Here is a 16,533-nt window from a genome sequence, read left to right as displayed (position 1 = left end):
GCATTTAAATTTCCACCCAGGCCAGCCAGCTACAGGGCTCTTGTGAGCACTCATGGATGTGAACACAATCACACATGCCTGAATGCATGTGTGATTGTGTGATAATGCCCGGCCAGTCTGACAGGCACCGTGCATAATCGCTTTAGGGCGGGAATTGCACAACAATGTGGGTCTGGGTAATGCCTGTGGTCTGGGGCCCTCGGCAGTGAGCAGTCCCATAAAAGTTTTGCTCTACTCGCTCCCTCTGTGGGTCTGCTTCTGGTTCACACACAGAAGCCACAAGAAATCAATAGGACACAAGATTTTTTAAGAAAAAGCATTCTTTCATTTCGCATGGCCAAATGTTTCAAAATCAACACAGTCAGTCTTCTCACACTGTAAAACAAAGATGTGTTTATTCTATTAATCCAAAAGGCAGAATTTTCTTAAAGTTCCGACTGACAGGAAGTTGTGGTGGCACACAGAGCAACAGCGTAGTCTGTGAAACAAACTTCAGCGCCTGGGCAAACCCTCTGCCAAAACGATCACATGCTCTCGGCTCGCTACTACCAAATCCCCACTGAGGAAAACAAAACAATCTGAGTCATCCCCAATGACTGTTTACCTGACCATGCCGCTGGATGTCAACTAAATTTAGTTTCCTACTCCAGAGCCTGCGTGGGCACCTCTCATCTGCCCTGTTGAATGAGGCTTTAGTCTCGGCTGCTAGCTATTCGGTATCACTTCCACCCTCTGTGCAGTTACTGAACTCCAAACTCACTGAATGATCTGTCCTCTGGTGCGCAGCCAGAAAAACAACTGACAAAACACTGGCAGGAGTGCTGCACGGTTGTTTGATGCCAGTATTTGAGGTGGGTGGAAAACACCCGTGTACACTCTTGACATGATTTGTTTGAATTCACAAAATGAAAGAGGCACTTTATTTGAGGTTTTTCCTGGGTTCTTTCCCGACAGTTAAAGGCACTTTAATGGTGAAGTAACCAGCTGTAGAACCAGGTGTGACACTCACTAAGGTTAATAAAATATAACTTGTAAAATATTTATTATATTCCTTAGCTCAGTTGTCATCATTTTGAAAGATCATGCTCAAATTATAAGCATGGCTAGATCTGTGAATAAGAGTGTGCCACACACAAGCAGACGTAAACATAATTTGATATCTCAGCCGAGCCACACTGACCTGCTTCTTGGCTCTTTTTTATTTCAGTCTGTTGAGGTTTGAGTCGTTAATATTAAAAGATTTTCTTGGCACAGGGAATGAGAGACAGACAAAGACGAGACGTAAACAAATGTGGAGCAGGTCAGAAGGACAGCATGATGTTGTGAAATAATTTGTGGGGCTATTAATTTCACACGATTGCCAATCAAATCAAATGTGGATGGGCACAGTTACATTACTTCAAACATGACAACAATTTTAGGCAGTGTAACAGCTCATGGATCATCATAACATTATGACTATTTGAATAATTAATCGAAAGAAAAATATACAAACATTAACCGTTCTCAAAATCGAGAAATGTATTTGTTTCATTTAAATGAAAATGTAATAGTCGATGTGTTCCAAAATTTGGAAGTTTTCTGTTTTTATTTTAATTTAATTCTATGAACTCAAAAATGTGTCCATTTATAGAAAGAAAATAATCAATATGTTGACTGACGATAAGAATATAATCATTGATTCAGTCCAAGTGTGCATCAAGAAATCTTACACAGAGAGTTTACCAATACTCACAGCTGCTGTATGACACCCTGTGTTGGAGGCAGGGCCCTAGTTCATCCCTATTGAAGTGGTTCATTGGCACATGAAGCCAAAAATGTGAGTGTTTCGCAGTCAAGAACCATAGAGCGAACACACTAGCGTTTACTCCAACCCCGCCTCCCCAACAGCTCTGCCTCAGGCTCCATCACAAGTGAACGACAGCACTAACACTTGTAAGGAGATACTGGATTAAAATCAGATGGGGAGAGAAGGATACTCATGATATCACACCACATAAAAAATAAAAAAAAGGTATAAAAGCCTGTGCAGGAATGTTCCTTGTGTCGGCCTGCCTGTCTGTCTGCCATCGTGTCTAAGCATCTGCCAGCAGCAGGGCTTTAATTATGAGGCCCAGGTTACACACAAACACACACACACACACACACACACACACACACACACACACACACACACACACACACACACACACACACACACACACACACACACACACACACACACACACACACACAGGAGACTAGCGTCCCACATATCTCTCACACAGTGCCTCACAGTTCCGCTGACTAACCAGTGGCACCAGACTTTGGCCTGCGGCTCCCTGATTCCAGTAAATGTCGTGTTATGCAACTCCTAACAAGTGTCACCCAGTCTGAACTTAGAGCATTCTGGGTCTCTGCAGCTCTCTCTCTTTCAATCCCTTTATCTCTTAATTTTTCTCGGAAGACAGTAAGTGGTTAGCTCCTTGGGATTTAACTGAGGGAGGGGGGCAGTGACTCTTCACAACACTAAGTGTGCCCTGCTTTGTGCAAAGGCAGAAAACCAGGAATGGAGAGGCAGGCCGCGCAGGCAGGGAATGGAGAGGAGGGTGAGGAGAGCTCCTCCAGCTCTTTGCCTGAGAAACACAGCTGCCCCTCATGTCTTGGGGCAATGCCAAGGTTAGACTCCTCGAGGGGGGTGAGAGGTGTGTGTGTGTGTGTGTGTGTGTGTGTGTGTGTGTGTGTGTGTGTGTGTGTGTGTGTGTGTGTGTGTGTGTGTGTGTGTGTGTGTGTGTGTGTGTGTGTTGGAACAGTAGGGACAGGAGGACTGTTGTTCTTTCCAGCTCCCTGTCCTTCTTATACACACTCAGACACAGAGAAACAAACAGTTTCTGATTGGTGATTAAGTGCAACCAGCTTTGTGAAAGTAAGGATTAAAACGTCTCAGCTTCTGTATTTCTTTAAACTTTAATCCTAGGGTTTACAAGGAAAACAAACATTTAAGATAACACACAGCAATTACACCTCTGCATGTATAGAGAACAACATTGTATCAGGAAAGAAAAACAGTTGTCCAATGTGACTCAAAGACATAATTATCAATCAAATTAAGCTTAAAGCAGTTAGAAACGCATTCAATGAAATGTTCAGGTACAGTAGGGCTGGGCAATATTTACCAATAGGCAACAGAAATAAAAAAATAAGCTATGCTATAAATAGCAATGCGAAGCTACCTTTGATGCCATGGCACAAGAAAGATTTCTCACACATATTAATACAACACAATTTGCATTCTGAATATAAATCACCAGTGGAGTAGCTACTTCCTGTCCAGTATTCAACATCCATCTCGTATCCTGACCCTATCGGTGATACCTGCAGTGTTTACTGTAAGACTGAAAGGGATTGGAGTCATCGGGTGCATTTACATGGTAATGACCCCGGTGTCAGTCGCTCTACAATCAGCTCGGACCTACGTGTTTGTCTGCACCGGCCCAGTTTGTTTTGAGACCCGTGGGAGTGTTTACCAGCGTAGGTTGAGGAATTTCAGGTCAAGAGAGCGTCATGTACAGAGAAAAACCTCAGACCAAAATTGATCCCGACACTGACATCAAAGAGCACCTGAGCCATCCAGCTCCACTGGCTGAAACCAAATATTTATCCTGTGGTGACGTATGTATACTAGAGAAATACAAGGAAGAACTGATTTTTTTGGCAGCTATGCATGGAAGTGTGCGTAGTGTATATTGTAATGCATGTGTGATATTTGAACCACTTACATTAATGACATCTTTTGGAGTTAAATAAGGAAGAAACAGGAATGGGACAGAAATAAATAAGCAGCCCTGCAGAGAGGTTTGATGATACAGAATTTGGGCCATCTGTTCTTCTTCCTGTTGCATGGGTATTCTGTGCCAGGGCCGGGGTCCAGTCCACTTTGAGAGATTCTCCAAGCTGGTCCCACCTGGCACAACTGTCCTCAAAATTCACACTGTCGCAGACGGCCTGAGAAGTGTGGAGGCTGTCATGACTCAGTTCAGACACGACTGACTGCAGAGGACTGCCTCAAACAATTACAGCGCAGACAGCCTTAATCATAGATTAATGAAAACGACATGTGCTTCAGCCCGTTCCCTTCAGCAGAAAGAGACCCATCTGTTCAGAGAGATCAGTCACATGGACAAATGATCCCTGGTTAACTTCAAAAAGACTGAACTTACTGTTCAACAGTCAGAGGTACCTTGAAACCTAGAAAGCATTGGTGTTAGGGCTGCACAATTAATCGAATTTTAATCACGATCACGATTTTGGCTTCCCACGATCAAAATCGCGTGATCGAGATATATTTTAAATGTGTCATCCGGTTCATAGAACGCTCAGTATCAAAGTTGTTTTCCAAAGCCAATCTAGCGCTTCTAGCGAGTGATGGAGAAAACAAGCCTCGTATACAACACAATACACAATACTGGGTTTTCGTTTTAAAACGGAGGCTTTTGGAAACGCTGCAGGCCCCGGGGCTGCTGATTAGTGTGGACAGGCAGAAACGCAGACTTTTGGAAACGCTAACGTAGGCACCCATGAGCGCTTTCTGATTGGGTCTTATCGATCACGAGTATCCTTCTCTGATTCGTCACGCTCCTACCATGTGACCCTTCCTTACCCGGAAAAATTCAAATCAGCTGGGTATCGGGTCAGATCAGCTGGGTATCGGGTCGGATCAGCCTTGACTACCAGTGGTGAACATGGATAACGAAGTAAAAGCGCTGTTTACCTTGTTGTCTGTGGTAGCAGTTGTTGTGCAGGTAAATTCTGCATTTTATAATGCTGCAACTGCAACCGGCACGCGCATGCCCAGCATGCGTGAATGGTCACGTTTTCGTTTTAAAACTCCGGATTAAAACGAAAACGCAGTAGTGTGGACGAGATATAGACCCATTTTATTTTGATGCACAAATGTGTACATTAGCAGGAATGTAGCACCTGGATGTGAAAGCAGTTATAATGGGCCTATGTGTCAATAAAAAATGTTTTGGTTAAAATCTAACAAATAATCGTGATAATTAATCGTGACCTCAATATTGATTAAAATAATCGTGATTATCATTTTGGCCATAATCGTGCAGCCCTAATTGGTGTTAAGTCTTCTGTCATCGTGATTACTGAGTAACAGCACAGAAGAAGCCACCACATAACAATTACAGATTATGTATAGTTCTTTCTGTTGTTTGTTTTCCTCTAGAAAGTTCCTGCTTTGTGGTTTATATTGTGTCCTATTGCAAAGTTGTCTTTGGGTGAGGTCTGCCAGACCATTGACATATTTTTCATGTGGTTTTAGTTGAGACAGAATGTAACAAGGCAGTCAGAGATGTAAACAATCTATAATTGAGAATTTCAAAGAATGTAGATGTCTTATAAAATTTGAAATTGAGAGACTTAAGGATATTACTACTGATTGATTAACCGTCTGGAGGTCATTCAAGTAAAAACAACTCAACAAAAAACACATGTCTGGCCACTAAATTACCATTTCACATTGTTATCTTTCGTCAGCTCCTCTCTGGCCCGGCTCATAAGTAAGCTCGCTCTGAAGAGACAATGTGTGATAGCCCCCCTGTGTGGAACCGTGGGGAGCTCTATGAATAACTCCCATCGCAGCATTGAATGGCACTTTGCTTTCCCACAGTATTACTCAGTCTACACCCCCAACATGGCAGGATAAGCAGCGAGCCCAGGCGGTGGCAGAGCGCCTCTCTACAAGCCGCCAATCACACAATAACTGTCAAGGGATTGAACAATAGAGAGACTGAGAGACTTCACTGTGTATTAAGGAAGCCATTAATTAAGGCCATAATGAAGACTAACCAACAAGTTCAGAGTGTTTGAATCTGTTGCATCCTTAGAAATATTTACTAGTGTACATATAATGCAGCATGACTGATACTTAAATGTCTACAATATAGTTATATATAATAATAATAATAATATAATAATAATAATAATAATAATAATAATAATAATAATAATAATAATAATAATAATAATAATGACAAGTGAATGGTTTCCTTTCTCAATATAAAATGGTTATTTTAGAGTAAAGGATAATCATCCTATTTTTAAAGTCAACATCAGTAAGATTTTATTTATATGCCGCAACCTGTAGGTGTTTTTAGGTGTTGCTATAACACACTGCCTACAGAATCTTTATTCAGATAACCATAGCTTCCACAAATGTACTTTTAAGTATACAGGTCGTCATTGACTTCTTATATATGCATCCTATTTGGTTTTGTTTACTAAATGAATGATAAGTAATAAACACAGCCTCTTTTATGCTTATTTTGTCATTAAAAGTGTAGCCATCCATGGTCTGATACAACAATCCAATATCCTGAATGCAAAGAGTAAACTGTGATACATATATTCATCTTTAAGAAACACCCTTGTCTTTTGTATCATTTCTGTCCTAAAGCACTCCTTTCCTATAGAGCCCTAAAATAACATTTACATTATATTTTTGTTGATTTTTGTGAGTTGATATGAATTAACTCATGTGTTAAATGGGCATATGATAGCATCATATTGACTTTGAGAACTGTCCAAATAATCAATGTAATATGGTATCATGATGAAAATTGTGAAACTATGCACCACAAGCTATCTTCGGATAAAGGTTGCTTCTCTTTTAAACTTACCCTAACCCTAACCACTGACCCAGAATTGGCTTTTATCCTCAATTGGACGAGCCGTCCACCCTGATTAACTGGTGTTTAGTCTAAATTGTAGTCAGGAACACACACAAACACACCCACACACCCACACACACACACACACACACACACACACACACACACACACACACACACACACACACACACACACACACACAGAAACCTGAACCTTTTAAAGTATCAATGTAAAATCATGATAAATGAAGATAAAATCACTATATGACTTTTCCTAGTGGAGAAAATCGACTTGAATAACATCACTGCCCTAGCAACACGTGTGTACAGTAGTATTTCACCACACTGAAGGGTTTTGTCCACTCTCATATCATTTTTCTGACAGGGCTAGGTTTGACAGCTCAGCATGAGTCTTGGGCTTTTTGTAAACACTGCAGTCAAATGGACAATTACGGAGCATGGCATTGCTGTAGTGCTCTGTCAACTTTAATAGGTTAAAAGAGCAAAACCAGTGTAAAAAAAAAAATGTTTATACCTTTTTGAATCTGTCTACATTATTCAATGAAAACAAAATCTCACTTGAAATTGTGCCTGACCTTAATGTGTCATCTCTCAACACATGACTCAAACATGGGAGCCTGCTCAGAAAGGGGAAGAGAACCCCTGCTTTACATTTCATCTGCAACCCAGACAGCCTATAACAGAGGGAAGCCGTAATAAATCTCTCAATGTGTGACTACAGGCTCAATATAATTTCCAGCGGAGAGAATAGACTGTCATCAATTTATTGTCAGACACCACTGAAACTATGTGTCTCCAAAGGGAGGTGTACGCCCTTCAATAGTGTTCAGTGGGAGGGCCTGCCACACCACATCAGAAATTTGAAGTCCCCTCTTGTGTAACACTTTGGACTGTTTCCAGGACACATGAATGCTTCTGGTATCTCCTTACGACATAAACGTCCAAACACTACTTCATTCAAGAGTCTAATGTGGAAAACTGTGATTTAGCCTTAAAATCTTTCATACATGTTCTAGTGACAGCTGATAGAGGGAAGCTTTCTTGAACACCAAGCCTAAATTCACAACAGTTTTGAAGAGCACATGAGGGAAGCAATGACGCAAAGAGAGTAGAAAAAACCCTGTTGAGTCAGCAGACTCATATAAATTACATACTACAAGGAGAAGTCAGATGACTAGCTCAGGTCATGGTAGTAACTGGCCAGTTTTGTCTAAATTGATATTAACTGGATGGATGACAATGCAAAGGGGGAGGGCATGGTTTCATAAGACCATGACTTGGAGCAAATGATTAACAACTTTACAGATACTTAACTCCTCATGAATGCTTTTTTTGGGTCCCAAAAACACTTGTGGGGAAGACCTTGTGTAATAGCAATAACAACCATAGATGATGTTGATAACAAATAAAAAAGCAATATAGTCACAGCAGACGATTTAACGCAACAGAAAAGCCAGCAATCCCTAAGGGGATAGTACAGTGATACCACAGGAGATACATTTTTAAAAAATAGCATAAAGAACAATCAAGACCCTGTGAGGACCGCAGACACACAAACACCCCAATGGAAAACTTTGTACGAGAATTTCCACAGGCTGCTGTTTTATCGGGCATAAGCAGCAGTCATACACCTTTCATGCTGTAAATGACAAAGATTCACGCACACTGTATCTCCTGGATAAAAATGCCAAAACAGATAGACGTACCTTCCAGCCTGCAGAGCTGTTGCTGTCTCCTTTGTCCTTGAAGTAAGGCACACTCTTCACCATCCAGTCGTAAATCTGAGACAAAGTTAGTCGGTTCTCAGGGGAACTTTCGATAGCTTTGGTTATAAGGTCTGCATATGACATATTCCCCCATGCGTTTCGCCGGGAGGAGCTGCTCTTTCTCTGGGCAGCGGCGGCAGCTGCGGCCGCCGCGGCCGAGGACGATGAGCCTACCGGAGAGGAGAGCAGAGGCACCTGCTGCTGCTGCTGCTGATGATGCGGGAGTTGCGGGTTCTGGTGCTGCTGATGCTGCTGCTGCTGTAGCTGCTGTGGAGGTTGTTGGTGGACACAGTTCTCCTGACATTGGAAATCGGCGCACAGGATAACAGGCTTCTGCTCCGTGAAGTCCTCGGTCTCCTCGAGCAGGCTGAGGTTGTTGATGAAGTCGTTGCCGGTGGGCTCCTGCTTCACAGACGGAACCGGGGAGGACGTGTTGGAGTCGCCCGGGTTGATGAACTCCGGCCGGGGCAAAGGCCAAGTGCATGACCGGGGCCGCGACAGGGGCTCAAAATCCGGGTCGATTTCGACCAGGTGTGGCTGCTGCGCCGCTTCCGCCATGGTCGAGGGGGTGACGGAGCCAAGTGTTACAATGTCATGTAAATGTGACCGACCTGTCGCTCTAAAAAGTCGCAAATTTGCCAATGAAATTCGAGCGAATACAGATCAATCTGTCCGGGAAAATATTGCTCCGCCTGGGCGCAAAGTCTTCACTGAAAGTCACATCCCAAGCCGGTTAAATGTGTGTTTTAAAAAGTTATGTTTTCTAAAAATGATTTTCCTGTGAGCAAAAGTGCACTGAGTGTCCTCGGTGTGTTAACCCACTGCTTTGTTGTTGTTATCCAGACGTAGTGATGTTCCGTCTGCGCCTCGTACAGCCTGTTGACTATCTGCGTTGTACAGCATGTGAGGACTTACTGGAAGTATCAGCTGACACCGCCCATTTTGGATTGACACCAGAATAGCGCCAATGAATGGCATTGAAAGATTTGGAATAAAGAAAAAACTTGTTTTTATTCTTTCTGCTGCTGCTAACAGCCCATAATCAGTGTGTAGTAATCTAAAGTTACCAAGTTAAATACATTTTCTCAAAACTAGGGATGGATACATAGATGATTAGGGCAACATTTTTTAAAATACGGATATTAACAGTGTATAATATTTGTAACATCAAAAACACAAATACATTTTCTCAAAAAAATAAATATGTAAGAATATGTTTTTTTTTAAGAATGGGAAAAAGTGTTTCCTCTGGTAAATAAAGATTCTGGAAGGAGCTGTCCTTCTTGGACCAAGTTGTTTTGGTTTTCTCAGCCAACTTTGGGCTGCATTGACATCTTGTGGTCGTTGTGAGGTAAGACAGCATGACACCGCCTGCATGCAACATACTGTATAACCCAGCATGCCATCTCTTCCGCGTCAAGATCTCTTCATGGAGAGCCTTTATTTATTAGCTGCCTAGATGTATCATCTATGAAATATCCAACAGGACGACAGTGAGATCCAACCCAGTCCGAGTTTTGTACTTAAAGAAAGATAACATAGATTTAAAATCTCTCAGCATTGCCAACAGTCACCAGATGTTAAGTTATATTAAAGTCAGGAAGTAGCCTAAATCGATGTAATAGTCTAATTATACACCTACTTGTCATGTTATTTTTTCGGATGTGTTGTGCCGTTTTCTAGATAGTTTGATGCAACTCCGTGTGTGAAGAAAGCACACATTTACGCGCGGCAGGTTCGACTAGTTGTATCCCCCAATGGATTTAACAAGACGTTTCTATGAGTGCGAAGTACGGCAAGATATTAAACTCCCACTGCCATGGTTTGACTGAATATAAAGGAGTCTGAACACTGTCCTGCGTTCCTAGAAATAGGTTTCATTTAGCGAATTGAGATATTTATATGGGTGTAGGAGAATAGCTCGTACTATAGTAAAAGGCTCGTCTTGTGCCCACTTGGACCAACGCGCTATAGACTAGTGCTAATCTTTTCAGAATTGCTGTCTGTGAAAGAAACACATATTAAGAGATTTAGGGGGAGTATGGAATGTGTCTGGATTGGCTTTACAGAAATGTTACATTTCCTGCCTTGTAACTTTAGTCTTCAAAACCACATCTGTGTTAAATTCAGTGAAGGGAGAGTTACTTAGATGCTTCACTTGGTCAAAAGTACCAATCCATTGTTGTCAAAATACTTAATGACAAGCAAAATCGTACATTCAAAATCTTACTTAAGTATAAATACAGAAGTATAATCAGCACAATGTGTAAGTGAAAGTAATCATTGTGCAGACAACTGGCCTTCATGTGTGTATAAGTATGTGGCCTTTCTTGATATATAGTAGCATTTTACTGTTGTAGACAAACACATTTCTGATTGACTTTTTCTAAAATATTAAAATAATTTGATGACTTAAAGATTTGATCCACTAGTTTAAATGTCAGAGATACATTTGATTGAAAGTAGCTAAAGCTGTTAAATAAATGAAGTGGAGTAAAAATACTTTTTTCCCCTTTAAAATGTAATAAATTAAAAGTATAATAAAATGGAAATACTTAAGTAAGTACCTAAAATTTGTGCGTAAGAATCATTGTATGTATGGTACTAAGTGCAGTACTTGAGAAAATGTATTTAGTTACTTCCCAACTCCGGCTAACCGATAACAGTTATTCTATTTTTGTGTTGAAGAGATGATGCCACGTTGATAAATACATTCAATGTTCAGTTTTACAGAATCGTATAAATGATCATGGCTCCACATCCTTTAATCCAGGCAATCATCGACTTCTCAGCTGGACCAATAGGTAATGCACTACTGCATAATATGTGTGTGTGTGTCTGTCTGTTTGCCAATAAGTCAAACTATTTAATCCTTTCATTTATTTGACACTATAATTAAACTGTAATCCATGGCAATACACTTATTATTATATTATTATTAGAATAGTACTGAAACACTATTAAGATGATGGTATATCTTGTCTAGTACCTATTCTGAAGGTACATTTTAACCTTTGTGGGTCTGTGTGCTACGACACTATGATGCACAACAATAAACATTGTTGAAAAGGCTACAACACTCATGCTCTGATGAGTCATATCATCCCTCTTATTAAATCTCTATAATGTGTCCCATGAATTCCTTCCTCAGGTGGTACCGCTTGTGTGCTGAAAGGTCAGCCCTTTGACACAGCAAAGGTGAAGAAGATGCAGACCTTCCCCACCCTGTACCGTGGCTTCATCCACTGCTTCACATCCATTTTTCAAGCAGGTAGGCTTACGTGGTCTCTACAAAGGAACGTCCCCAGCCCTTATAGCCAACGGCAGTGAGAACACCGTGCTTTTCCTCAGTTATGGTGTCTGCCAGGATGTGATCCAATTTGTGTTAAGGGAGGAGAAAGGAGCCCATCTCATGTTGGTTAATTGTTAACATAAATGTTAACAATGGTCAACATACATTTCTGAACAAAATGATCTGAACAAAATATTATCAATTAACAATTCTGAAAATAAATATTAACCTTTAAACCAATACATTGTTCTTTATTGTGTTAACCAAACCACTTTAATATTCTAGATTGTTGCAACTCTCTATCTCAAACTGTGGTTTCTACTAACGACTGACATCCACCATAGTGAGGGAGATACCAGGTTACTTCAGCTTCTTTGGGGCCTATGAAATGTGTCAGACTAAATAAACTAAATTTGCGCAGTGTAAGGACACAGAAAAGGATAGTATAGGTATGATATTTATTGGTCATTCATCTTTCATGAGTTTGTTTTCATTATTGCTGGAGTTTGTGACGTCCAATTGATTTTTGTGATCTGCCCTCAATAATAACGTTGGTCTTTGCAGGCATTCTTCCACTCATGTTCAGCGGTGGATTTGGAGGAGCTTGTTTCTGGTTGACGGTTTATCCAATTGACTGTGTGAAGTCCAGGATCCAGGTTTACTCTTTCGCTGGGAGGCAGGAGGGCTTCATGAAGACCTTCATGGGTGTTATACGCACTGAGGGTAAGTTTGAACGTACATACTCAAATTGAAATCCTTAAAGTTGGGTATGATTCTAATGGCTGAAAAGTTCTTCATTCTCCTATTGATCTGTTGTCTTCTTAAATATAGGTTGCACAGATGAATGGTTTACATCATGCAGCCTTATAATCAGTGCGCAAAGGAAAAAACCTGTATAATTTGTTTTTTGTGAAACCACGGTTCTGAAAAGGAAAGTGCTGACTCAAACACACTCACTTTCTGGACTCAACTCTCATTTGGTTCATAACCAGTTCTGACTTTGAAATAGTCTGATAGTGGCAGGGAGTGCATTCTCTCTCCATTTAAAAGCAGGCACTGAATAAGCAGGTTAAGATGAAAAGCAGGTTAAGATGAAAGCACTTCAAATCATGTGTCATGGCTTCCTTCTCTATTGTTCTTTCAAGCCACTAGATGCCTTAAACAGACATTTTCTAACACATTTTTCTTTCCCTGTATTCGTTTTACTTACCGTACATTTGTGTTGACTTGTTTTGGCCTCAGATCGTGGTGATATTGCGAGATGTTTGTTTAAAATAATAAAATAACTAACTTTTTACACAAATAACAAAGAAAATCAGCCTTAACAATATTTAAAAAGCAAATAAAACAAAACAAGCAAAACTCTAATGAAATCATAAATAACTAAGGAAGTCTTTTCTTCCTCTTTGTAGTTAAAGGATAGTCTAACTCTGAAACACAAAACAACTTTTCCATAGATTGCCCTTCTATCACTTAGACGGTAGCGCAGTGGGAATTGTAGTCCTTTATACCTTTTAGACTACATACGTCACCATTAGGTGGCTTTTTAAAAAAAAATCTAAATACTGGCTCTAACATCGTGTGTTTGTGTGTAATCTGGTTTGCATGCATACTTTACACTCTTTGTGTTTTCTTTACATGATTCATGTCAGATTTTTAGATACTTCATTGGGGTTCTCTAGAGACATACCATGTAGGCCTATTACAAACCATGAATTTATTAAGTGTGCATTTAAAGAAGGCGTTTTTTTTTTTTTTTCCTCAGTTCATGATAATGGTGCTAATGGGCTGTTAACAGTCTGTGTGCATTTAGTTTAATGTAACTGTACGTCTCTATCTGCATGTTTAATGTACTTAGTCACAACCACATGCACTACCATCTGCACCATCTGTTGCCATGATGATGAGCGATACAGGATAACTTGGCATCAGAATGTACGAAACACGTTTAATACTGTATAATTTATTTAGTACATTTATAAGATAATACATTAAAAGGGCCAAAGCTTGACACTGTCCTGTTTGTTGACAAGTCACAAATGAAGCTATAAAGTATAATAACACATGGATGGAGCTTCGGATAGCACTTCAATCAAATGTCACAATTTCAATGTTAGTTTTTGCGATATTGTTCGGGTAGAATCTGACCGTTTAACTTTTTTCATCAATCCTAAAAATATTGTAGGAGCCAATCAACACGGTGGGCATAAAGGTAGGAACCAATGTTTGTGGAGAGAGGTCGAGCCGGAAGGCCAACACGCACACGGAGAACACACACACACACACACACACACACACACACACACACACACACACACACAGGATTACAAACATTTGCTAAAGGTATTGTGTGAACCGTAATATTATGCATGGTGAATGAGAAAATGAAGCAAGTTAAATGGACACCAGTAAAAGGATATAAATGGACTGTATTTAACTGGAAATGTTGTATCGGACTTTTACTCACCTGGCAAACTTTGTGAGCGTCAATTATGCCAAGATGGCGGATCCTCGGAGGTGTAAAGCGCTCTAAAAATATTGTGTCCTCCACAGTAGGTATTTGAACATGGAAAATTGGTGATCACCACTTTCACAGAATTTTGAGCGGTTTAGTCAACTTGCTTACACCTATCGTATCCATAGGAAGTTAATGGGTAACCCTAAATTAAGTTCATCCATCAGATAATATACACACACAAATCAACAACTATGTTAATTTTGGAATACATTTTCAGTGTCAATTCTGTATATTCATTGCAGTTATTTGTGTAAACCAGTAGTCTGAGACATTATTCACAGCTTAAAAGGTTGTTAAATAAAATGTAGTGATGGTTAATGGTTTTTATGGTAAAGTAAGAGCAGTTGAAAGAGAATGGTCAAATTGGACCAGGAACACCAGAGTAAGGGGGGAGAAATTAACACAACAGGATAGTTGAATAGAGGCAAACCTTCACACTTCAAGCTTCTTTTTGTCATAAATTGTAGGCAAAAGCAAAAAGAAATGAGTGTGTTTGAAGGAGAGCTGAAGAGAAAGGCTCTGAATGCGCCACTGCTGGTATAACTGTGACGCACTGTAGATGAATCTTGTTTCTAATTGGGCCAAGCTGGGGGCCTGACTCCTCAGCAGGGAATGACCTGTGTAGCTGCTTCACTCTCTCCTGTCCCACAGGCTTCACTGCTCTCTATTCAGGCCTGACTCCCACCATGATACGCACCTTGCCTGCCAACGGAGCATTCTTTCTGGCTTACGAGCTCAGTCGCAAGTTTATGATGGATACGGCTGGTTACCGATGAGGGGGGGATCTCAACACTCAAAAAAGTATTGTGCTGAAACACTTTCTCGTCTTTATGTCATTTTAAAATGAGATGACTTGGATTGTTTCATTATGTTTGCTTAAATGTCATTGGAAAATTCTGAAAATGCTTTTGGTATGGATTTATTTGAAAAACACATTTTGTGCTGTGCTGGCCATGGTGATTTAAAAAAATAAAGCTTTAAACATTATACCACCACACATGATGTCCTGAAAGCTGTTCTGCTGGGCCACCTTAATTATTACATTTACTTTAGAAAAACTCTGTTAACCTGACTAAAAGCTGATCCTTTTTCACCTAAGATTGAGTTGGAATTCAATATAAAACAAATAAAAAAATGAGATGCAATAAAAATCATTCCAACAATCAGATTATGAAAGCACGTGCAACCAAAACCTCTTTAGCAATTTCTGCTTTTTTATTCCCTTCCGTTTGTCAAAACGATTAGCTTTCCTCACCACAAGAGGGTACTGGTTGCACTAAAATTGAGTCCTCTAGCAACAGGAAAAAACCTGCATGTACTGTATGCCAAAAATCTGTTCAAATCATACCTTTGTTAAATTCATTGGAAATTACATCAAGTTGTACTTTAAAGTTTGGAATAAAAGACAAAAAGCTCTTGTGGTCTGTAATGAAGTTTTGTAACAGTAAAACTGAGAAAAATAGGAGGAAGTGATATAACAGATTTGGCTTCAGATCTCGAACATAGTCTTTATTCAGCTTTTGTAATTTCTTTCCCTTGACAACAATTCCTTAAACTCAAAAATTGATCAAGGTGGCATCAAACCCATAAACTTCCATACATTTTACAAGAGGTCAAATGCAGTCTGTTGTCTGATGTGGTGAACAACTGAACCAAATGTACATCCACTCATCATGACGCCTACTGCAGTGAGCTGGCTGTCATGTGATTAACAATCAAGTGCTGGTCAATTCAAGGCCCTCACTGAGAGATGATGGTATTAAGCAGCTCAGATGTCAGTTGTTATGCCTCCCAAACTCAAAATCCAATAGTACAGTACAGCTTTACATCAGAGGAATAAGTTTATTTTGTCAGGCTGTTTAACATCCTTTATTTAAATATAGACACTATGGGGGAAGTGGCCCCGGAGGTCTGCTTCCGTTTTTTGGGGAAGGTCTGCAGCAGCAACAGCAGCAGCAGGGAGCCGGCTTGATGTTGTCACCTGGAGAAGAACAGCAGCGAAAGTCAGGATCCAGTAAAGTTCTTACTGAACAACATACTTTTATAACGAGGAACGTATACATCAGATACTCTGCAGAGGATTGCTTTGTCAAAATAAAAGGATCTGGAGGATTACATCTGTACAATTTAGTAAATATGTCACCTGGTCTCAGAATGGTTTCTGAGGTATATTTTTGTGTATTTTGTAAATTGTGTGCTTCTTGTTTATATTTGTTTGTATCTTGGGTGTAATATTAAGTTGTCTTTGGCTCTTTCTGCTGTACAAATAAAAAT

At 40.2% G+C, this 16,533-nt stretch overlaps 2 protein-coding genes across 2 annotated transcripts in view; one reads left to right on the top strand and one right to left on the bottom strand.

The window, feature by feature from the left end:
* Nucleotides 1-9,336, bottom strand: part of foxo1a (forkhead box O1 a) — a 23,537-nt gene extending 14,201 nt beyond the window's left edge. Inside the window, exon 1 of the mRNA XM_063907515.1 lies at nucleotides 8,390-9,336. Coding sequence (XP_063763585.1) covers nucleotides 8,390-9,007 — 618 coding nt within the window. The 5' untranslated portion in view covers nucleotides 9,008-9,336. The remainder of the gene's footprint in view (nucleotides 1-8,389) is intronic.
* On the top strand, nucleotides 8,558-16,533 carry LOC134880553 (mitochondrial ornithine transporter 1-like). Its single transcript, XM_063907518.1, has 4 exons — nucleotides 8,558-11,253; nucleotides 11,601-11,720; nucleotides 12,306-12,464; nucleotides 14,911-16,533. Exons 1-4 carry the CDS (start codon nucleotides 11,193-11,195, stop codon nucleotides 15,033-15,035), a joined length of 465 nt encoding a protein of 154 aa, XP_063763588.1. The 5' UTR covers nucleotides 8,558-11,192; the 3' UTR covers nucleotides 15,036-16,533.

The sequence above is a fragment of the Eleginops maclovinus genome, chromosome 18, assembly GCF_036324505.1.
Source record: "Eleginops maclovinus isolate JMC-PN-2008 ecotype Puerto Natales chromosome 18, JC_Emac_rtc_rv5, whole genome shotgun sequence".
NCBI lineage: Eukaryota > Metazoa > Chordata > Actinopteri > Perciformes > Eleginopidae > Eleginops > Eleginops maclovinus.
Note: the sequence above shows the minus strand (reverse complement) of the source record. Positions and strands in the feature narration are given on the sequence as shown.

Coding starts and splice junctions, on each gene's coding strand:
- LOC134880553 (XM_063907518.1), top strand. CDS start 11,193: ATGATCATGGCTCCACATCCTTTAATCCAGGCAATCATCGACTTCTCA. Junction 11,254..11,600: donor CTTCTCAGCTGGACCAATAG/GTAATGCACTAC, acceptor TTCCTTCCTCAG/GTGGTACCGCTTGTGTGCTG. Junction 11,721..12,305: donor CACATCCATTTTTCAAGCAG/GTAGGCTTACGT, acceptor TGGTCTTTGCAG/GCATTCTTCCACTCATGTTC.